A 24008-nucleotide genomic window follows, 5' to 3' on the forward strand; every position below is an offset into this window, starting at 1 on the left:
TTAAAATCTATTATGATACGTGTTTCGATATATTCCGTATCAGTATCATCATTTTCAAACACCGTACAGTGGTATTAACCAAGTAAAACTTAAATTAAAAATGGATATATATTACTACAAACTGACTGCGTAATCAATTTATGAAATTAATAAATCATAGTTACAACATCTGCTCACATTACGAAATTATAGTATGATAAGCAATATATCCGCTAATTTAAAAATGATTTTCTGCCTCAACATTTTCATATTTTTCAGGGGCTCGCGTAAGTTATTTCTAGCCCCTTTCTGGCTGAATCCTGACCATAAATGTGTTTGTGGTAACACTGTACTACAGTTGAACAAAAAGTATTTACTTAGGCATTGTCAGTCATCTAATCGTTTAGGAAAGAGTAAACCAGTTGGTGAATAGTTCCTCAGCGGGAGAGAAGTGCACTGGACCACCATGGACACAGATATAGACCTTCAAGATCAGATGTTGAATCTGAAACCAGATGAAAAGTAAGTTCAGAACATTCAAATAAATTTATTTCTTGGTTAATGTTCATAGTAATTTTGAAAAAATTAAATGACTTTCAAAAAGTTGTATCGCTTTTTTTTCTTTTTTTAAAAAGGAGAAATCTTTCTTTTTGTTTCTTTTCTTTGTTTTTATTACAATTTACAAAAATACTTCGATTTCATACTATTTCTATGAGCCAAAGCGGCTCATTGTTAGAAATAGGTATCAAATTGTGGTAGAGTGGGTTCGAACCTAGAAACTCTAACTTAAGAGTCCGCGACGCTAACGACGGGACCACAACTCGACACCCTTTCGCGACATCATCAGACTGGATCGGACTGGCGATGTCGCGAATGCGATGAAATCTGCTATAAGTCAATAAAACTAATGTAATTCATCTTTCAACCCGTCATTCATACTCTTATATTCGTTTTATAGATTTACTATACACATTTTGTAAGGCGAATGAAGTTGGAAAAATGAGCACAGGAAGACCGAGAAAAACTTGTCATGATCAAGTATGTCAAATACTTGAGAGCGCTCAGGTGAAGTAATCGGGGAGCATGTATGAGGAGATCATTAATGTGGAAGAGGCGAAGAATGTTTGCCAAGACAGAGTAGTGAGGCGTTATATTATCTTTGCCCATCTCCGCGGAGAAGCGGCATGGTGGTTAGTTAGTTAGTTATAATTTTACAGGAATTTATTCGTATTCGTAATATTCCTATTTTAAAATTATCGATTATTTATGCTGTATACTTTTATCACTTTTTTAATGATTTCATTTATTGAATCGGCATTCATTTTGTGGCATCTTTTAATTGAAATTTTCCTTGGTAAATACCACTTTATCTTAAAATATATTGTGAGACGTGTTGCGATGCATTCGATTGATCGATTTCATTCAACATCATTATCGGTGTTTGATAATGATGCTGAATGCATCGAAACACGTGTCATGATAAATGTTAAGAATTAGTGATATTTTCTCGTTTTTTTGTTGTTTTTCTTTTAAGTGTAGTTTTTAAATTTTTCGATCTTTGACTTATGTTTTTTTGTCGTAGTCTAAAAATGGATTGCAAGAAGATGGCACATTCCTAAAATAACCCACATTGAAAGCATGAAGAACATTGTATACATAGTATTTATATGATAACCTAATAATATAGAAGTAACTAAGCCATCAGCGTAACAGTGGGGATTTAGTCAGTCGTGTTTGATGATAATGTTATTTTAATCTCTTGGAAATCTTTATTATTGTGTTTTATTTACATATCTATTGGGCTATTGAACTTTTAGAGATACTAAAAGACAACCGAGATTAGGAATTTTCCATAAATTTTAGTTACTAACTTCTCTAAAATTCGAATTAGAATGAATTAACAATGAAAACCACGTTTTCTTTTAAAATACTAAGCTTGATAACTATTGATTTTTACTTTTAATTGATTCTGCGTTAACTTTGTGGAGTGACATGTTGATTATGTAAAAGAAAAATATTTGGATAATACCTAATACAACTTATTGAGTTTTATTTGCTTACTGATTTTTAATGACCAAACAACCCGTATTCCGTAAAAAATTCCAATTTATTCCATTGTGTACTAAGGTAGATAGGTAGGCACTTTAACAACAGTGCTTCTATTTTTTAAAATTCTTCCATGACTTTTATACGACAGTACAAATTAAAATGTCAAATCATTGTACGTGAAATTTTGCTTCGAGGAGTGGGAATAGGAGAGCTTTTAAAATTTTCAAGTTCACACTTATGTTCTTGGAGTTTTAAAGGTCATTTTTGCAATATTTCACTGTTATCGGGTGAGTGTATAGGATCCTATAAAGGACACACATACAAACATTGATATTATATATATATATATATATATATATATATATATATATATATATATATATATATATATATATAAATATATATATATATATATATTTATATATTTATATGTATATATATATATATATATATATATATATATATATATATATATATATATATATATATATATATATATATATATATATATATATATATATATATATATATTTATATAAATATATATATATATATATATATATATATATATATATATATATAAATATATATATATATATATATATGTATATAGCCTTCACTAACTTTATCGCTCTCTGTTAATCCATACTTTGGATGGAAAAGGTATTTCTACCCATTCGGTCGATTGACGCTTAACGAGGGGAAGGGTATTTTTACCTTCTGCGCCAGCCTCATTTCAATGTCAGAAAAGAAGAAATTACATATTTAATGTTTTTACATGAATGAACATTATATACCAATCTCTTTGTTAAGGTCTAAACTAGATGGACATAATTATCAAATCCCGTCACCAGCGGTCTGCAGGTGTAAGGTGTTAAGATCACATTCTTCCATGACGATTAAAAGTTTGTCACAATGCATGAAGGGTTAATATGGACTAATAACATTTTTGGAATGAAGGAAATAGCAAATGTACAAATTTATTGTAAATGCAGTTAGTTTTTAGAATTCCATTTTTAATTTTTTGGTAATGTATCCAAAATAAAACAAAATTATTGGACCGAACTTTTATTTTAATAAAAGTGGAATTTGATCCAATAATTTTGTCTTATTTTGGATACATTATTAAAAATTAAATGTAAAAATTTCGATGCCTGAATGTCTAGGATTGCCTGTATGATATTAGATGTTTAAAGGGAGACAACCTTCTTAATACTTTTTCAGAGAGGAACCTGTTAAAAATGAAAAAGAGAAGAAGAAAAAGGAGTTCTGGCCCGGGATGACCATCGAGCCACTGTGGTTCGGTGTCACCATCTCGTTCAGCATGGGATTCGTAGCCTTCAAGAACATGTTCTTGGAGAGAGCTTGTCTCGTGGACTTGGGCTACACCTACGAACAGTGCTTCGAGTCGGAGGGTGCTGTCAAAGCTGCTATAGAGGTAAAACATTGTGTATACATTACAATGAACTCCATTCAGGTAGTTCATCTTCTTCATTGTCAGTGGGTAATATCAAAAGAGATAAATTGGATGATTGTACCATCATTTTATCATTATCTTTCGGAATTCTCTTTTCAACGCATATACTCAGTGCTCGGTTAAGTGTTAAAAGTCTGTGGTAAAAAGAACACTCGAAATCAAAGGTTTGCTGCACGGCTTCACTTATGGTCCATTAACACCAGTGCTATAAGATGTTCCATGTTAATAAGTTAACCATGTAACTTAAGGATCCGACTATTCAATTTATCTTTATGTAAAATATACTACTTACTCTTGAAGAGCAATTGCCACTTTACGTATTTCAGCATGAGACGCCTATGTTATTTAAACACAGTTTCGCATTAAACATAAAAATCTAATCTGATCGCTACGGCTATAGCATGTTATTTAATGTAAAATCGCAAGAATAGCACTTTCTCAGCATTTCTTTTCCATGTTATATATGTTCCATGGATAAATTTAAACATTGTGTTTCACTCTCTCTTGCTGCTCACTGATAGTGTGTGAAGGAGATGTGTATTTACCAGTGCTTACTATTGTTATTTCATGTTTAAGACTTTTTGTTTCTCTATTTGTTTATTTTTATATTGGATACTGTATATATGTATTATGTTAAAGGCTTTAGCCGTTCAATAAATAAATAAATAGCCTTACAATGTGAAAGTATGCACTAATCCAAAGATGAAAATTTTCAATTTGTTTTATACAATTATGTTCTATAAAAATATATATTATGGCAAAGGTATAGAGTGTTTGCGTGGCACTATCTTGTATTTGGATAAATGAATGTAAATCTAAAAGTATATTATTTGAATTCCAGGTAGAAGCTCAGCGAATAGTGTCATCTCTTTCGGTTGTGAGTGGTTTCGTAGGCGGGTTGATAACCAGTATCTTGCTGGTGTTTCTCGGTCCCTGGAGCGACAACAGCGGGAGGAGGAAACCGCTCATCATGCTCCCTCTAACGGGAATGCTCCTGACATCTTTGAGTTTGCTGATTATCCAAGCCTTCCCACACCTGTCAACAGTTTACACCATCTATGCTGAGATTATCCCCCTTTCTCTAGGCGGGAATTTCTCTATGCTGGTTATGTCAAGTTTCAGCTATTTGGGTGATGTAAGTACAATCGTATCTATTTCAATTATTTATAATATCTTCATCGTTTACTTATTTATTTATTAATATCTTAATTGTTTACTTGTTTACTGTTGTGCTCTCCCAGTTTTCTTTACGGGCCATCAACGTAAAACTCTAATATTCAATGTAAAAATCTCATCCATCCACTGAAAGCCGAAAGTCTAGTTCATTGTTTACCACTTTTTGTGGTTTTGGGCTTTCCTCAACAATTCCATTCCGCCACTATCGGGGATAACATTTCCCCATTTTTCCCATCCCACTCTTAGTTGGCACTTTTGAACTTTTCTCCCCTCTTTTGATTTGGCTGTGGATAGTGATGTGATCTACCTGTCAAAGGTCCTATCTTTCCTTCCTATAGTGATGTGTGAAGTTCATTGGTTTATCACTTTTGAACACTGGTTTTCCCAAACGTTCCTCATCCAAACTGAATTTGGCATTTTCAAGGTTTTGTTCATTTTTGTCAAGTGAGAATGCTTGGATAAACTACATATATTTATCTTTAAGGTAAATTTCTTTGTATTAACTTTATTACAGGATATGGAAGTGTATTTGCAAGTAATTTTAATTTTTCACTTAATAAACATTTCAAGTTAAGTATAATCATACAACCATTGTAACTAAATTGCATCAAATAACCAACAAATATTAACACGTCGACTGCCAACTACGAGATATCTAGTAGATTGCATTCTTTGCTAGGATGCCGACTACGAGTTATCTCCTACTGTGTTTACTTGCCATATTTTTGCAGCTACGATAAAATTTGTAGTATATCAGTGCAAATCAATGCTGGCTTAAATGAATAAAAAACTTGTTACTAAATGAACAGAAAATACAATTATGTACTATAGATTTTTTGACAGCCCTACACATACAAACGTACGTGATACGCGCGGTTTTTCTTCACCATTCCGCGCTAACCCGTATGGCCTACGCGCACGATAAAAGATATCTGTTCCAAAAATATTTAATGCGTACCGGATACACTGATAAATTTTTGTCAGGTTTCATACCTGACAATATTTTGTGACAACAAACGTTGTAATTTTTTTGCTTGTTTATAAAAAATATGCCTGAAAATAACCCGAAGGTAGGGTTAAATGAAATTGGCTTTTTAGACTGGAATCCTCAAAATGCCATGGCAATCAACTTGTTAATGATATTTAATTTATTTCCAGATATGCTTCAAAACAGGACGATGTGCAACAACTGTGATGGGGAACAATACAGGATTCATTACCCTATTTATAGTAGCGGGATCTCTACTAGCTCCTGTACTATATAGATCAATAGGCTTCACAGGAATGTTCGCGGTGTCTCTTGTCTTAGAGGTGAGATTACCATATTCAACAACATGAGAAGAATCCTCAGATTACACCAAAATATTGACTAGTTTTATATTACTAACATCGCTGTGATTCCGCATACTACCCGTGTTCAAGTAACTCTGCTACACCAATGTATGCCACAACACAGTTTTGCTGAAATACGATCTTTATTATTCCTTTGAATTGCAGAACCTCTCGTTAAACAATCAATTTATTTTTGTTTGTTTTCAGATGACGTCATTTTTATTTGCATACTATAAAATCCACGATGTGAATGTTTCTGAAAAAATACCGAGCATACTCGACTTAACATTACCCCTCCAGTCCTTGAAATGTGTGTTTAAGAAGAGGGAAGGGAATAGAAGGCTGATTGTGTTACTGATGGTTCTAGTGCCTTGCTCACATTCCGTTTCATTCATCAGTAAGTTTTTCAACCAATTACTTCAAAAAATTATAGATAATTATTTTATATTATAAAGTACAATAATATGTAGCAATTGACCTTTAAGCGAGTTCTTGCAAACTACACTATATCTGCAAATGCAATAGTATTTTTAATTTGTAAATTTTCCCCTTTTCTCTTCTGAGGCTAATCCCTCTTGAAAACGCCTTGTGGTCTGTTTTTAAGAGGGATTAGCCTCCTGCGATGTCGATTTTCAACTGTCGATCCATCTCTTTGGTGGTCTGCCTGGAAGTCGTCTACCTTTGGTGTTAGCCGTACAGTTTAATGTGGGGTAGTCTGGATGGTTTCATTCTCGCCACATACCATTATCTCTTTTGTTGCCTTCCCCACCTAACGACCCTACTCTCACATCATAATTTAATAAAATAAAGGTTTAAGGTGGTGTTGTGAGCTAAAATGCAATTCCGATCAATTCAAGTGTCAAACATGATAAAACTTATTTGTGTGTATCGGCCATATTATATATACATAGTAACATTTTTTATGATTTTTTTTATTTTTTTAGATGAAGGCTCCATTACATATCTTTATACCAGGAATAAGTTTGCGTGGTCTGAAGTAGAATTTGGGATATTTCAAGCTACCAAAAGTATCATCCAAGTTGCTGGTAAGTATTTTTCCAATATTAACGATAGAGTGATATGACTCCAATATCTGAGGACATGTAAGTCTTTAATTATACCTTAAATCGATTGTTAAATACACAAAGGAAAGGTGATCAGCCTTCCTCTTCAGCCACCAGTCATATTAAATAAATACTAGACTAAAAAAACACTGATATTTACTTTGACCCTCTTGGAATCGAACCCGGGACCTCCAGCATGGTAGTCTAGCGTGCTAATCACTACACTATGGAGCAGACTCAAATCAAATGGATACCTCAAATCAGTGAGTTTAATTATTTATATATTAGGATTGCAGTCAGCATTTCTTATTTATGCCAATAAGTGTCAATATTGCAAAAGAGCTATTTTTTCATTCAAACCCTTATCCGCACCCAATGGTGCATAGGGCACTGCATCATATAAACGCAGTGTTATCTTGATCATTAACACATGAAGGAAAGGTGATCAGCCCCCCGTTTCAGATACCAGTCCAAGGTTATATTGAATGAATATTACAGTGAAAAAATCACTAATATTTATTTCACCCCCCCGGGGAATCGAACCCGGGACCTCCAGTATGGTAGCCGAGCGTGCTGATCACTACACTATGGACCAGACTTAAATCAGTTAGATATCAGATGGATACCTTAAATCAGTGAGTTTGAATATGAACATATTAGGATTGCAGTCAGCATTGTTTATTTATGCCAATAAGTGCCTATATTGCGAGAGAGCTATTACTGAAGTGAAACATGTAGTCTCAACATGCCGAGGCATGAGGACGGAGCAGTCACCGCTCTGTCAATGCAAGCATCGTACAATAAGACATAAATATTATCTTCTGTTGACTTTCAGGTTCATTCACCATTGTCCACTTCCTAAAGAGAAAGCTGCAGCTGCGTGATGAACTGATCGGTTTGGTGGGCGCTTTCTCTCAGCTGGGAGCCACCCTGATGTTGTTGTTTAGTCTCCGTCCTTGGATGGTTTTTGCGTGTAAGTACGAAAAACAATACGACTTACAGTTTTCCCCTGTCTGAGTATTAAACAAATACATTTTATCTTAAAGTTACGACCGTGGTTCTTGATTCAATATTTACTGCCAGTTTTCACAATTTGATGAAAACTCATTACAAACAATTTTTAATCTTATTCTTTTATTGTTCCTGGAACTTTGTCTTATGTAAATAGAATAAAGGCGGGTAGGAATTAGTTTTGGTCAGATATCTAATTGTGTGAGATTAGATCAAAGTGTCTGCGATAAAATATGAAACGAAATTTAAATAACATTTTTTTTATTTTTTAGCCACAATATTTGGTGTATTTAGCAGAGCGGTTATGATAGCTGAGAGGCCAGTTTTAAACAAACAAATAACAGCTAGTGAACAAGGTAAGGGTGATTTAATGTTACGATAATTTCTGGATTGGTCATTTCTACTCAGAAGGAAAATCAAATTAATATACTCCACATATAAAAAGATTTTTAAGATTCTCTTTGAATTTATGAAAATTTAAAATATCATAATTTGTTTTCAATATATTCATTTTTTTTCAATTCAAACCCTTATCCGCACCCCAATGGTGCATAGGGCACTGCATTATACAAACACAGTGTTATCTTGATCGTTGACACACGAAGGAAAGGTGATCAGCCCTCCGCTTCAGGTACCAGTCCAGAGTGAAAAAATCACTTGTATTTATTTGACCCCCCCTGGGAATCGAACCCGGGACCCCCAGAACGGTAGCCGAACGTGCTGACCATTGCACTACAGAGGCGGACATATTTTTTAATATATAGTATTTACTAAGTATGTAAGCAACCTATTTCATCCTTATACATATATACATACTTATACATTTATGGTAACGATGCTGTTAAAACCATTGGTTAATGTTCCAAATTCATCCAGTTTGACGTTTCCAATTTTAATGTGTCAATAAGGTTTGCAATCTCCTAGTAAAAGCAAACATGCGTTAACATACCGTGGGTTGCATGTTTAGCAGATCTAACTCTCATTATTGAGATAAATAATGAAGTTATATAGTTACATCCTCTATATCCTAATATTTTTTACAGACTTTAATGAGAATATGTAGTACCGATTGATTGCTTTGTGCTTTCTTTTGTATTTTACCAGTTGAAAAAAACTTGGTTATGGGTTATAAGTTATTCTTTAAAATTAATATTAATGTCCGCCTTTAAAATTAATGTCCGCCTCCGTAGTGTAATGTTCAGCACGCTCGGCTACCGTTCTGGAGGTCCCGGGTTCGATTCCCAAGGGGGGTAAAATAAATATAAGTGATTTTTTCACTGTCATATTTATTCAATATTACCCTGGACTGGTACTTGAAGCGGAGGGCTGATCTCCTTTCCTTCACGTGTAAAACGATCAAGATAACACTGCGTTTATATGACGCAGTGCCCTATGCACCATTGGAGTGCGGATAAGGGTTTTATTATTATTATTTTTATTATTAGAATTAATATGATTAACTTGTACAATTGAAATATAAATATGAAATACGAAACAGTTTTATATTATCACCTATTGAAGAGAAACTAGTTACGTTTTCATTAATAAAGACAAAAGCGGTTTTATCTTTATATTTAAATCTTCATGTTTTTCCACAAAGTTAATGTCAAATCCATACAAAATATGACAAACAATATTACTCTATACTGGTACCTCAAGTCTTCAATAGTCTGGGTGATCTCAAGAGACACATTCATCTATTCAATTTACTCAAGCTTGTACCAACACGGGTGTGCAATCCCGAGTGCGTCAGCTATTGCTGCTTTTGAGCGCTGTATTCCTTCTCCACATTGCCTTTACTATATAGAAGGTTTCTTGTAGGTCGTTTCTCCTTCAATCTAAATTCTGTCATGTTGATCGTCCGCCTCCGTGTAATGGCAGCACGCTCGGCTACCGTACCAGTACCTCCAGAGGTCCTGGGTTCAATTCCTAAGGGGGGGTCAAATAAATATGACTGATTTTTTCAATATTACCCTGGACTGGTAACTGAAGCGGGGGGCTGATTTCACCTTTCCTTCATGTGTTAATGATCAAGATAACACTGCGTTTATATGATGCAGTGCCCTATGCACCATCTAGTGCGGATGAGAATTCAAAGAAAAATTGACAGATATCTGATATTTTCTTTTCATTTTTACAGGTAAAATCAACAGCATCACCGCAGTGATGGAAAAGTGCTTGTCATTCATCGTAGTGCCACTTTCTAATTACGTTTACGTGGCGAGTTTGTCCGTCTTCCCCAGCAGTTTCCTTCTCATCAGCATATTCGCGTGCTTCCTACAGATCATCGCCTACGGAGTGGTGTTCTTCTTGCCCCAAGAGCATAGTCTCAAAGATGAAAATCTCAAAGCGGAAGCCATGAAGTGTCTCAACAAGGCCCACAAGGAGGGGGGACAGGTTTGATGAACTGTCGGTAGAGGTAGCTAAATTATGTGAGATAAAAAAAAAAAATATGAGGGAATCTGAACAGTAAGAGATCTGTGTTGTTGTGTATTTACGATGAGTGATTTAATCAATATTTTGTCTGGTTAAACTTGAAATAACCTTTTTTTCCAAAATATTGCTGATTTCTATCTACCGTGCAACGTCACATGTGCGACTTTGCATCCCGTCGTAATGCGCATATTCTCTATTGCCTTTAAACTGACCACGTAACTAAAAGTCCATACAAAAAATATATTAGGCCATTCCTCACCTCTGTATCCAGTTAAAGTCATCATATTTTCTAGTAAATTATCAGCACTCAACAACCAAGTGTCGAAATCCAATAGCAAACGCAGCCGGCTTTATTATGTTTAATGAATTTTCCATTGACAATTTATTTTTCAATCAATTTGTGGAATATTTTATAAATGGTCTCTGGCGTGCTTTTTGGTTGATTTAAGATTTATGTTACTTAACGTAAGACTGGACTATTATTGTAACTTTGTAAACTAACAAATTGTTAAACTATTTATTAACCTGACTGGGAGTATGGCCATACATGTACGGCCACGTTTTTAAATAAAGCCCAGTGACATTTATATCTAAATAGCACTTGTACTGCCATCTGTGGTTGTATTTAAACAATATATTCACAAATCAAATAAATTTTACTGGTGTAAATAATATTTTTTATTCAAGAATCAACTATGATATAAAATTATAAAAAGTAAAAAAAATCACTCCCAGATACAGTTTTGTCTACAGAAACTCATTCCCAGACAGGTTAAGGAGTTAAAAATTGTAATAAAAAACCTTTTAACTGTAATTTTTGTTCTGATTATATATTTACTTGTACTTATTTATGTTTTTTACATTCCTGGCCAATATTAAATAAAAATATAATTTTTTCTCTCTCAATGTATCGAACATTAACAGTCATCAAACAAAATGACAGAAATCATCGACTATTGAATGACAGTTCGTGGATGTGTCTGAGAGAATTTTGTATATTCAAAATGAACCTATTTTAAAAATTGGCCTATACATATGTAGACCTCACAATGGTCTATATTTATTTGGAAGGAATATTGGATTTGACATAGTCTACTCATATAGTTCAATCCTTTGTATTCTGTTTTATTTACAAGTTTTAACAAGAATATAACAAATTTGCTTGTAACTTCTTGGTAATAAAGACATGTACTTTGACATTTTAACAGTTAAATTCTGACGAGAAAATTCACCAGTGCAGGAAATTGTCACCCATAAGTTGAAACAAGACTGTCCGAACACAGCGGGCTATTCAATAAAATGAAATGGGTCAATATTTGACTCGGGCAAAGCAGGACTGATCAGTCGGAATACGATTTACCCGAGTAGTGCTTGGGCTCGTCAAATGCAATACAAACTCCTTGCCCCAGTCCCGCGAGGGCTGAATTGGAAACTGAATAAAAGTAGGAAATTTCCCCATTATAAACTGTAATAAATGGAATTTGGAAGTGGAAGGAAAGCAGTGGTTGGATATTTTTGTTTTACTTAAAAATGAATGTTGTTCGCTTTTATGTAAAAATATTGTCTCTAAGTGTTCATGTTTAACACTCTCCTTATCATTCATCAATTACCTTGTATAATACCACTTTAAAGTGGAGAGTATTATATTACCATACCGTAAAGTTAACAATGCATTTAATATGTAAAATATGTTCAAGTTTGTTTTAGTTGACAGTTTTGGTATATTTGCATCAAGTATGATATTTGTGTATGCTTCCTTTTGAACAAATAAATATGATTCTAATGAATGGTTACAAGTGTTGGTACGGCGTCACACAGCATAATGCTTTATGGATTTTACCAAACGTTGGAAAAAAGTTATGATTTTTAACATTTTAATACTATTTTAGGTTTCAGTTTGTTTTTCAGGCAGAATAGAGCCAAATAATTGTAATTTTTGTGCATTTTTCAATGTTCTCGGATAAACTAGTAATTGAATAATAGATAATTAGGGAAATTTATTTACCATCCATCCTGGTTAATCGATAGTCTTGCTATATTATTTGTAACATTTTTGTTTTATCTAATAAAACTGACCTGTGATTGTGATATACTTATTTTATTCTCCATTTTTTTAATAAATCAAAATAAAAATTTAAACTTTGTTTTAATAAAAAAACCCGCTTCCTGCATATTCCTGTGCAAGGTGATTTTTAATTCCCCATTAAAAATGATTATCTTTGCAATATGGAAAAGTCATCGATACCTGATAAATTTTGAAAGAGTGGTATTTTCTCTTATAACCTTCAAGAAACGACTGCATTACTAACTATCCTGACAATCCTAACTGTCCTTTCCTGTAATCTTCTTCTTGCTTCCTCAAATCCTTACCAACGCCTTCCTCGCTTTTATAAATGAAATTTTAATTAAAATTTAACTATTCATACTGCAACCATTTATAATTATAGTTTATTTCTTCTCACTTATGTTAATAGTAATATCTGCCCACTAATTTCAAAGCTTGACCACTAAAGTCTTCTTACTATGCCACTCCCCGCTGAAGGTTGACAATTATCACGACAATTTTTACTTTGTCTACAGCCGATCTAAACAGCGACTGAGTGCTACAGTGGAACCTCTCACAAATTGTTAAACCAGGAACACATCAGTATTTCTCTAAGTGAGCGATAACGCCCCCTTGTGGGCGTTGTAGAAGACGTTTACAGGGTATAAGAAGCCCAAAGAGACAGATAGAAGTGCTAAGAAGTAAGATACAGTAGAACCTCGGTATACGTCTGCTTTGGAATAGGTCCAACATGGTATACGTCATGTTTGGACGCGAAACATTTTGCTTGGTATACGACCTTCGTTTGGAATACGACTTGCGTGCGTGCAAGAACTTGTTAGTTAAAATGAGTCACTCGCACATTAACTGTGAATTTTATGTGATTTTGAAATTTTCCCTTAAATTTTTATTAAGGTCTTTAACCATGAGTTCTAAGAAAATTAATAATAGGAGCCAAGCAATGGAGAAAATGGTTAGGATCACCATAGAGGTGAAAAAAGAGATTATTGATAAGTATGAAAGTGGAATACGTATCCGAGACTTGAGTGCAGCGTACCATATGCCGAGGACGATGATTTATACCGAGGGGCCAACCCGCGGCGCCCTTACGTGTGGCCCACGGTCATGTATGACGAATATATTTTTAAAATTTCGGGTCCTTCAGAATGTATTTTAAATCATATAATAAAGTTATTGAAACCAATCAAGTTTCTGTAATTACATGAAATGCATATATTCTGGTAAAAAGAAACTCAAATCTCGCACTGAGTGGCAATTGATAAATTGGTCATATTGTGTCCTAATTAATAATTTTGATGGTTCAAATTGATAACAATGTTTATTACCACACAGATACATTTTTTGTTGGTTCAATGTGTGTTTTCTTCCCACATTTGGTCATAGTAATGATTACCTTTGCATTAAAATTATTTGTAATTATGAAAAAAGTTGTAATTTAAAAAAAAATATATTACTGTCTGTATGTGGCTCTTAGGTAAATTTTAGGTCACGATGCGGCCCGGGGTGCAATTTGGATTGGCCAGGCCTGATTTATAGGATTGTGGAAAACAAAGACGTTATTAAATCGGCTAATGTAGCGAAGGGGGTGAAATTGATTACAAAACAAAGATCGGGGACATTAGAGCATGTAGAAAAATTTCTTTTGCTTTGGATATCAGAAAAACAGTGTGCTGGCGATAGTGTCATACGAAAGTGTTTATGGTACATAGTGTGATACGAAACGATAAAGGCTTTATGTTATCTTTATTTAGTTAAATGTATTATAAATTAAGTTAAGCTTTTTGTTTAAATTTATCATACTTTTAATCCAAATTCCAAATTTATCTATTAAGGTACTAAGCAGTGTTTAAATTATTATATACAACTGTATCAATGTATAATTTGCCAAAATAATATGATTTTTTTTCGTGGGAATGGATTAATCATTTTCCCTTTATTTCTTATGGGAAATATCCGTTTGGTATATATCCTATTTGGTATAAGTCTCATGATCGAGGAAAGGCGATCAGCCCTCCGCTTCAGTTACCAGTCCAGGATAATATCAAATAAATATTAATTTGAAAAAAATCACATATGTATATTTATTTGGCCCTCTCCTGGGAATCGAACCCGGGACCTCCAGAACGGTAGCAGAGCGTGCTGACCATTTCGCTACGGAGGAGGACAAATTCTAAATTAGGTAAATTAAATCATGTTGACTTACCTATTGTCATAGAATAATACCCAAAATGCGAACTCGAGTACATTAAGGATGTAGAATTTAATAAGGAAGTGAGTCATTTAGATCTTGTTGGCATATATACTTTTATTTATTAATCTCAGGTCTTGCGATGTAGTCCTTATACAGCAATCAAATAATCAACTCCGTTTTTTATATAATCATAAAAAAATACTCTTAGATACTACAAAACTAAGGTTTACAAGTAATCCCTGCCCTTGTAAAGTGCCATAGCTGATAGCCCTACAGTGATACCATAAATAAAATAATCAAATAAATTATCTTCAAAATTATATTAATAAATAATGGAATTACATTTATGGGGACTGTTAGGAAGACCTAGTGACTAAAAGAAATGGGTTTTAGGTCCATATTAATATTGTTAATCTAAAAGTTCATCATTGTGCAGTTATAAGTATACCTATACAATCTTTAATAAAATATTTTATGTTATTATTGAAATGAATTAAAAAATACAAAATAAAATATAATTAAATTTCACGCATGAATGTATAATTTGTGAGTGTAAACTTGGCTTTAGTCCTCTCCATAACTCAAGTTTAAACTGGCTTGTCTCCATATGAGTATAAACATGAGTTGTGCGTGAATGCTACACGCAAAGAGAACAGTACATATGCACTCCGTGAATATAAATTTTACATTGATATATTATAGTGTTGATGTTTTGAAAATTTCGTCAGCATCTTTTGATTGTTCGCAATATATTTTACTCGGTGAATGTGTTGAATAAATAAATGTGTTTTTTCTAACCAAGGTATAATTCGTATCACCGCACCGGTGCGGGCGGGTTCATTCAAAATCAAATATTGTAAAGCTTACGTTGTTTTATTTTACGACCAGTTCCAAACAGATATTTACTGCGACAAGACATGGGACCTGAGGACAATTCCGCTCCTGAGTTGGCTGATAATGAGCCGTAAGTTCTTTAGATATCATCGTGTAATCTTTATGTAATGTGAACAAATATCTAAGGGCACTTATGCTAGAGATGTGATTGTCACTTTTTTTCGGTTACCCCGTTGGTATAATATAGTTTCATTTTATCGGTTTTATACTGCAAGTTAGGAAATTTAATTGATTATTTGACATTTAACAGGGTTGACTCTTTTTAAAGATTGTTTTTCTTTATTCGATATGGGTCTTTAAACACCATTTAGGAATTTGGGAATATATCCGTGGTTTTAAACATTATTATGGCTTGAGTTCCTTTTATTTGATGTTTTTGATGTGCAATTTTTTTTTTGTGCATTAGAACACTAGTGAAAATAGATATGTTATATTCTTGCAAATTAAAGTCTACAGAAAGGCTTTTTTCTTCTCTTCCAATCTCAGTTGCAAACATTTCATTTGCATTGAATCACTCAATTTAAATTTAACAAATTTGTTAAGTTTTAAAATAACCATAATGTTTCCATGGGGGACAGTAAAGTATCAGAGCTAAAGAATGTCTAGCGCTGTTTGTAGAGAAATATATGTTTTAAAACTTATGGATCTGTTCAAAATGGTAGAATTATAGATTTCATAGAATACGTATTTATTAAATTTTATTCCAAACCTTAGTAAAGAGTTCAAGCCTGTGCAAGGTTAATATGGTATAGATACGATTTAAAATACTCAACGGTATATGATATGAACAAATGACTACATTATGTTGATTACCATTACTAAGATCTTAAGACTCTCATTTAAAAGACAGTGACTTAGTTAACTTGTACCTTGAACGTCAAGAGTTGATAGCTGTTGGAAGTTATGTTGATATTATACTATTTATATCTGAGATTTAAAAAAAAAATACTCAATGTTTCATAAATTTATAATTATATCTATTGGAAAAATTAAAACAATGAATGTTTAACTTTCCTCAAACTTGTTGTCAAATATTAAAACAGAAGTAATTTTTATTATTATTTTAGATTGCAGAATGGGCCTAAAAAAGAGAAAGAACCGTTTTGGGCAAACATCACTTTAGAACCGATGTGGATGGGTATTTATATATCATATGGATTTGAAGTTGTCGTATTCAAGAACTTATATATTGAAAGAGCGTGTCATATTGATTTGGGCTATCCTAAAAATATCTGTTATGTGGAGGGTTCCCTTAATTCATCCATCGAAGTGAGTTTCATCTTTATTTTAATAAACATGCGTAGTAAACAATTTGAGGGAAATGACATAAACAGAATAGTAAAATGTCGTGTCGGGTTGTGGTCTTGTGGTTAGTGTCGCAGACTCTTGAGTCAGAGTTTCTTGGTTCGAACCCACTCTATCACAGTTTGATACCTATTTCTAAAAATGAGGCGCTTAGGCTCACAGAAATAATATGAATGTGAAGTACTTTTGCAAACCATAAAAACACAAATATTACTCTTTTCTTAAAAAAAAAAATAATAATATGATTTATTGACTGTTAAATAAATAACACAAAAATTAAACATTTCAATACGAAATGTTAATGAAATTCAAATCTGACATATACTGTTCTTTGTCATCAGATATCTAAAAAAATGTGGTTATCTTCCCGATTGTTGCTTCTTGCTCTTCACCAAGGATCCCCGTGGTATAATCATGGCAACATGTGATTATCAGCAATAACTCAGTTGAGTTATGTCAATTTTAACCTCCTCCTCTCAAATAGTCTAACTAATGTTGACATAATTGTCAATTTAATAATTTATTATTGATTTTTCTCTATTTTATTCTAGGTAGAAGCGCAGGCAATGGTGGCATCGGTATCTGTGATCAGTACTCTGGTTTGTGGAATAATAACATGCTTGACTGTGATATTTCTGGGATCGTGGAGTGACGCAGGCGGAAGAAGGAAGCCTCTGATGTTGTTAGCGTTGGGGGGTAGTGTTACAGCATCTCTCGTTACATTACTTATCCTTTATCTTCAAGAGCTCTCCGTAGTTTGGGTGATCTTCCTGAGAATTGTACCATACTCTTTGGGAAGTTTTGCACTGCTAGGAATGTCCGCGTACGCATACTTGGGTGATGTAAGTACCTACAAAAATAATAAATAGTCGGTTAAAGTAATGTTCTTTATCGAGTGATAAAATGCTTCGCTCTTAATTCTCTGCCTCTCCTTATCCATATCTGTACCAAACAGTGCATAGAGTACTGCATCAAATTCACACACCGCTTTTGTGGATTATTTGTACAGAGAGAAGTTTCCGTGTAACAATGAAAACATGAGTGAAGTATTCAATGTTGCTTTATTCTAAGATAAAATTGTAAGCTCTGTATCCTGAGAGAGGCTGTAAGAATGTGTCCACAAAAAACTATACACAGGTTGGCTCCTTGCTTTCCTGCTGGTATAGCGCTGGCCCATTCGTTAATGTTTATTTTATTGATTTATGAGTTGGAATATTGTATTTGATTTGTTCATTTTACTTTATCAGCAGAGGAGAGACATTAATGTTAAAAGATTGTCGTATCAAGTGTCCTCTACATCTCCAGTGTCTAGTGAACAGAGACATCATTTAATAATGTGAAGGTCATTAAGACATTTCTTTTCCAACAAATCCTCTTGATGACCGGGTCGGAGAAAGAGTAACAGTAGTTGAACTAATTTTGAATGAATGTAGATTGCATTATTTACAGTATATATACAGTAGATTTAAAAAAATCCTTACTGAAAGATGTACATAAATGCTTTGTTTTTAGATATGTTACAAAACTTTGAAAAATCCAACAGTGGTAATGGGAAGCAATGGAGCTTCCATGTATGTTGCTACTGTAATCGGAACTTCCATTGCTCCTGGGCTTTATAGACAAATAGGATTTTCCGGACTTTCTTCTATTACATTTTTATTACAAGTAAGTACATTAATGTTTGTAGGTGGTTTGCGAAAAAAAGAGTTTATTTTATGGTGGGGACTGACCGGAGCCATTTTGTCGTAATGTAACACGTTACGATGCAAGCATTCGTATTGTCAGTAGTGATGTGAATCAATAACAATAACGACAAAACCGACAAGAAAGTTTCATCTTTCAGGTTTTCAAAAGAAAGCCTTTCTGACGAAGCAGTACTTGGGAATCCCCAATATAATTTTTTATACTTATTTTGCATTGGTTGTACAATATCATCAAATTGTCAAAATGAAGAAGTATCTTCAGAAGAGTTTCTAAGGTGCTGAAATGTTTCTATCCATTCCTCTTTTTACAGATGTTTTCTCTTTTGTACGTGTATATAATGGTGGAAGACGTTAGTGTATCGGATAAGTTGCCCAATATACTAGATCTGTCGCATCCAATTAAAGCGTTCAAGTGCTTATTCCAGAAAAGGGAGGGATGCAAAAGACAAATCATTATGATAATGGTTCTAATTCCAGTCACAAATACATTAATTGGAACAAGTATGTACAGATATATGTATGTATAAGTTAATTTGAGATGATATAGTATACTTTTATAATGCAAATGAGACAAGAGAGTTGAATTTCTTTATTTTCTCTTCTTCATATTTGTGCAATTGGATTCCACTGCTTGCCTTCAGCCTCTTGTATCGACTCCCTGATCCTTGGTGTCTTCCTATGTCAGACAATCATCCCGTGTATTCCAGACAGGATGCTGGATGCTCTGGGGTATCTGACGCCTAGTAAAAGAGGCGATATTGGTTACGGCTTCCTTAAGATACCCAAAGTACACGGCCTTACAGCCTAGCGAACGAAATTTACCCAGTGTATATTATTTTCTCATCACCACACTCCTCGTAAATCGTTGATATGAGTATTAAAAATCTGTTATATAATAATTATTGTTTATAATTATAATTAATTATTCAATTGTAATTTATGATTACAGATGAAACTGCAATTAGATATCTGTATTTAAGAAACATTTTCGGATGGTCTGAGATGGAATATGGAGCACTTTTGACAATTAGAACCACAATAAATGCAATAGGTAAGTTGTCTGATCCGTAGAATGAATGGATTCCTATCATATTATAATGCCCACTACAATAATTTATCTTGCATAAACCTATAAAAAAACACAAAGGTACAAATAAATTGAAGATCGTTGAAAAAATTTAGTTTGTATGAAGAGCTTCCTACAATCTAATTTATGATTAGTGTAGGATAAATGTTTGCACTTGGAAATAAATGTATACTCGGCCAAGCGTTGCTGTAACTCACCCTGGTCGAATGGAAAATACAAGAGCATAAAAAAATATGCACAAATTCAAATGCAATCCTAACGTTATTAACCAAATTAATTGGTGAATAACGTTAGGAGATTAAAGACTTTGAACAAATGAACAAATGTTTGTTTGTTCAAAATCTCGAAAAAAATGTTAATACATTTTAAAATAAATATAAAGATAACTTATTTTTATGTGATTGTATAATATTTCTTTCTACGCAGGTATTGTTCTGATTGTAAAAGTGTTTAAAGAAAAAATGAATGTACGTGATGAAATCATTGGATTAGTCGGAGCAATAACTGAGACGTTGGATGCTATAATTTTTATATTTATCTACAAATCGTGGATTCTTTTCGCAAGTCAGTAATATTTTTTTCAATACCAATTGTTTTCCAGTTTTTTTTCTTACACGCCTTTTTTTTAAGTTCAACAATATGTTAATTTTCAATGATTGTTTTGCTTTTAGCAACTCTTTTTGGATTATTGAATGCTGGACCAATCACCGTAGAGAGACCAATAATAAACAAGCATATTAAACAAGATGAACAAGGTAAGCTAGAAAAAAAACCTGTTTTCAACAGTCCTATGAATGAGGTTGGATTTCAAAATAAAATCAGCAATATACATTGATGGACAAGCGCATTGATGGACAAGGTCCGAATGAGTCCCGCTGCTCCGCATTGATGGACGAGGTCCGAATGAGTACCGCTGCTCCGCATTGATGGACGAGGTCCGAATGAGTACCGCTGCTCCGCATTGATGGACGAGGTCCGAATGAGTACCGCTGCTCCGCATTGATGGACGAGGTCCGAATGAGTACCGCTGCTACGCATTGATGGACGAGGTCCGAATGAGTACCGCTGCTACGCATTGATGGACGAGGTCCGAATGAGTACCGCTGCTCCGCATTGATGGACGAGGTCCGAATGAGTACCGCTGCTCCGCATTGATGGACGAGGTCCGAATGAGTACCGCTGCTCCGCATTGATGGACGAGGTCCGAATGAGTACCGCTGCTCCGCATTGATGGACGAGGTCCGAATGAGTACCGCTGCTACGCATTGATGGACGAGGTCCGAATGAGTACCGCTGCTCCGCATTGATGGACGAGGTCCGAATGAGTACCGCTGCTCCGCATTGATGGACGAGGTCCGAATGAGTACCGCTGCTCCGCATTGATGGACGAGGTCCGAATGAGTACCGCTGCTACGCATTGATGGACGAGGTCCGAATGAGTACCGCTGCTCCGCATTGATGGACGAGGTCCGAATGAGTACCGCTGCTCCGCATTGATGGACGAGTTCCGAATGAGTACCGCTGCTCCGCATTGATGGACGAGGTCCGAATGAGTACCGCTGCTACGCATTGATGGACGAGGTCCGAATGAGTACCGCTGCTCCGCATTGATGGACGAGGTCCGAATGAGTACCGCTGCTCCGCATTGATGGACGAGGTCCGAATGAGTACCGCTGCTCCGTATTGATGGACGAGGTCCGAATGAGTACCGCTGCTCCGCATTGATGGACGAGGTCCGAATGTGTACCGCTGCTCCGCATTGATGGACGAGGTCCGAATGAGTACCGCTGCTCCGCATTGATGGACGAGGTCCGAATGAGTACCGCTGCTCCGCATTGATGGACGAGGTCCGAATGAGTACCCCTGCTCCGCATTGATGGACGAGGTCCGAATGAGTACTCCTTGCTCCACATTGATGGACGAGGTCGGAATGAGTACCCCTGCTCCACATTGATGGACGAGGTCCGAATGAGTATCCTCTAGTCCTAATCCTGAAATTATCCGGAGCATTGGTCTGTATGTTCCCGACAGTTACCTAAGACAGCGTCGACATAGATTGTTTCATATTCCTATACACAGGACCAACCTGCCAATGGTTATGCCTGTAGGAAGAGCTATCGCTGTGTTGAACATTATCACATTGGATATTGATATGTTCCATGTGTCCGAAGGAGTTTTCCGAAGCGGGATTCTTCCACACCTTTAAGTCTTCTTGCTTACTTTTAGTATATACACCTTGAATATTGTCTGTTATTTATATATTAATTTGTAATTGTTGTTGTTGAATAATAAAATTGATAGAGGGGGTCTGAATGAGTTCCAGTGGTAAAGGTATAATTTATTATTATTGTACAATAGATACCGCTTGCTCCCATAGTCTAATAAAAATGTAATTGAAGGCTTTATTTATTTTTGTTTTTTTTTTTACAGGCAAAATTTACAGTGTTATATCCATATTGGATATGGTAATATCATTTTCTATCATGCCGGTGAGTAATTTCATCTACTCTAAAACACTGTCTTGGTTTCCCAGTGCCTTCATACTAATATCCGCTATCGGAGCGGGGGTTCAAGTTGTAAGCTATGTGCTCATTGTCAAGCTATCCAAAATGGAAACTAAAAGAGAAAAAAATATATTGTTGCAAAACCAAAAATCTGCGATTCAATCAAGTATTAAAAACTCTTAGTTAAATTAGTTATAAATTTTAGAAAATAAAGTTAAATTTCCCGTTAAATGACTTTTTTTCCCTTATCCACTGACAATAACATAAATACATAGGAATATTTCAAATAAAGTTTAACCAACAGTTTGGATGTTCTAGAGTTGAACACATGATATCATTTGAAAAACATTTTTTAATCAAAATGTTGTAATGTTTGCCGAGTTGGAGAGATAAAAATGTATGTTTACCATTATATATTTATATATATAATCAGCTATAGATATAATACAGAGGTAATATGGAAGTCTGGCCATTCAAACATCTTACGATATCTAATTGGTTGGCTTGAGCAATCACTTTTTTAATATGAATAACTTTCACCATTCTGGACATTATTGAACATCCATTAAGCCTGGATTTTGTTGTGTATATGTATTTTACACCGGATAATACATATCAAGAACCATGTGTATTTTGTAGGAAACAAAATGCCGAACCCTTTTTAGCGGATCAAAAGGCCTGTTGACGACTGTCAACGATCCAGCTTCTCCTGAGGAGTTTTGCGTGGTTTCTTCCCAGCAATGAGCAAATGCTGAGAAGTTTCTGATTGGCCCACACATTTTCCCTCCTGTTCCCAGCACAGATTGAAATAAAACATTTTTTTCTAGCTAGAAGAAACAAAAATCCACTTAATGATCTATAAACCTTGTACATATTAAGCAAGGTAAATAGTAAATGCAACTCCCATTTAAGAAAATAAAACATTTTTGGATGTGAGTTGGAACTGCCATCTGTTGTAAACTTTGTGAAGTAAATAGCTTTCCTCTTATTGCCATAAGTAAAATAATGAATTAACAAGTAATGACGACAAGTACATATCAGTAACATATATTATGTAGAAGAATGTTCCTATGTGTATTCTTACTCTCATTAGTCAGTATGATTTCATTATATTTACACAGTTGCTTTAACTCAGAGGTATCTAACATACATGACTATTCTGGTACTTTCCATTAAAAGTAAAAAATTTAACACCAGAGAATCTGAAAATTTAAATTTCAATAGCTGACTATCAGATTGACATTTTTGGCACAAACAACAGCATGAATGAATGAGGTAAGTGCAGAAGTTATAGAGCTTTCCGCATTCCTACTTAAATTTAAATTAAAACAGCAGAAACAAAAAATGGGTTGATTTTGTATCGTTTTTTAAGTGCTGTGTAAACGATTTCAACTGGTTGATTTAAAATGAATAAAATAAAACGGTTTTAAACAACTTTTGGTGGCTAAAAATGGTTTATTCTAACTCTGTATGAGTTTAAATGTTTGTCTAAAAATCCGGCCAATATATGATGTCCGCAAGGGTCAACTAAGCATATAACAGTCGGCAATAACCGGCAACTATTTATATTTACTTTATGTTTATTTTATGAGCAGGAAGTGCACGACATATTGCATTGCTTTCATATAATTTCAAATCGAGTGCCCTATGCGGGAAAAAGATTTAAAGAAAAAAAATATTGTAAACGCTGTTTAGAGCTGCCCGAGACAAGGACAATTACTCTCAAGTGAAAGTC

General features: G+C 34.4%; 2 protein-coding genes across 4 annotated transcripts; both read left to right on the forward strand.

The window, feature by feature from the left end:
* The first annotated feature begins 394 nt into the window (after positions 1 to 394).
* Positions 395 to 11966, forward strand: LOC148311004 (lysosomal proton-coupled steroid conjugate and bile acid symporter SLC46A3-like). 2 transcript variants are annotated; one of them, XM_088257384.1, is made up of 9 exons: positions 395 to 501; positions 3253 to 3466; positions 4347 to 4640; positions 5840 to 5992; positions 6221 to 6410; positions 6958 to 7059; positions 7913 to 8050; positions 8361 to 8444; positions 10229 to 11966. In XM_088257384.1, the coding sequence occupies exons 1-9, from the start codon at positions 446 to 448 to the stop codon at positions 10489 to 10491; spliced, it is 1494 nt and encodes a 497-aa protein (XP_088113510.1). In that variant the 5' UTR covers positions 395 to 445; the 3' UTR covers positions 10492 to 11966. The 2 variants fall into 2 exon arrangements, with proteins under 2 accessions (XP_088113510.1, XP_088113511.1); XM_088257385.1 differs by lacking the exon at positions 395 to 501 and adding an exon at positions 2186 to 2315 and having other exon boundaries at positions 10229 to 10632.
* Positions 11967 to 14903: 2937 nt separating this feature from the next.
* On the forward strand, positions 14904 to 22504 carry LOC148311005 (putative peptidoglycan muropeptide transporter SLC46). 2 transcript variants are annotated; one of them, XM_088257531.1, is made up of 10 exons: positions 14904 to 15222; positions 15583 to 15744; positions 16742 to 16943; positions 17531 to 17821; positions 18492 to 18644; positions 18994 to 19183; positions 19632 to 19733; positions 20196 to 20333; positions 20441 to 20524; positions 22200 to 22504. In XM_088257531.1, the coding sequence occupies exons 2-10, from the start codon at positions 15698 to 15700 to the stop codon at positions 22454 to 22456; spliced, it is 1464 nt and encodes a 487-aa protein (XP_088113657.1). In that variant the 5' UTR covers positions 14904 to 15222; positions 15583 to 15697; the 3' UTR covers positions 22457 to 22504. The 2 variants fall into 2 exon arrangements, with proteins under 2 accessions (XP_088113657.1, XP_088113658.1); XM_088257532.1 differs by lacking the exon at positions 14904 to 15222 and having other exon boundaries at positions 15548 to 15744.
* Positions 22505 to 24008: the final 1504 nt, after the last annotated feature.

This window comes from Brachycentrus maculatus, unplaced genomic scaffold, assembly GCF_059751285.1.
Source record: "Brachycentrus maculatus isolate JH-2025_06_01 unplaced genomic scaffold, ASM5975128v1 h1tg000081l, whole genome shotgun sequence".
In the NCBI taxonomy this organism is placed as follows: Eukaryota; Metazoa; Arthropoda; class Insecta; order Trichoptera; family Brachycentridae; genus Brachycentrus; species Brachycentrus maculatus.

What these genes read in the sequence shown, in the direction of transcription:
- LOC148311004 (XM_088257384.1), top strand. Translation starts at nt 446, where the DNA reads ATGGACACAGATATAGACCTTCAAGATCAGATGTTGAATCTGAAACCA. An exon ending in AATCTGAAACCAGATGAAAA is followed by an intron (nt 502 to 3,252) that starts GTAAGTTCAGAA and finishes ATACTTTTTCAG; the next exon opens with AGAGGAACCTGTTAAAAATG. An exon ending in ACATTCCGTTTCATTCATCA is followed by an intron (nt 6,411 to 6,957) that starts GTAAGTTTTTCA and finishes TTATTTTTTTAG; the next exon opens with ATGAAGGCTCCATTACATAT.
- LOC148311005 (XM_088257531.1), top strand. Translation starts at nt 15,698, where the DNA reads ATGGGACCTGAGGACAATTCCGCTCCTGAGTTGGCTGATAATGAGCC. An exon ending in CCCTTAATTCATCCATCGAA is followed by an intron (nt 16,944 to 17,530) that starts GTGAGTTTCATC and finishes ATTTTATTCTAG; the next exon opens with GTAGAAGCGCAGGCAATGGT. An exon ending in CGTACGCATACTTGGGTGAT is followed by an intron (nt 17,822 to 18,491) that starts GTAAGTACCTAC and finishes CTTTGTTTTTAG; the next exon opens with ATATGTTACAAAACTTTGAA.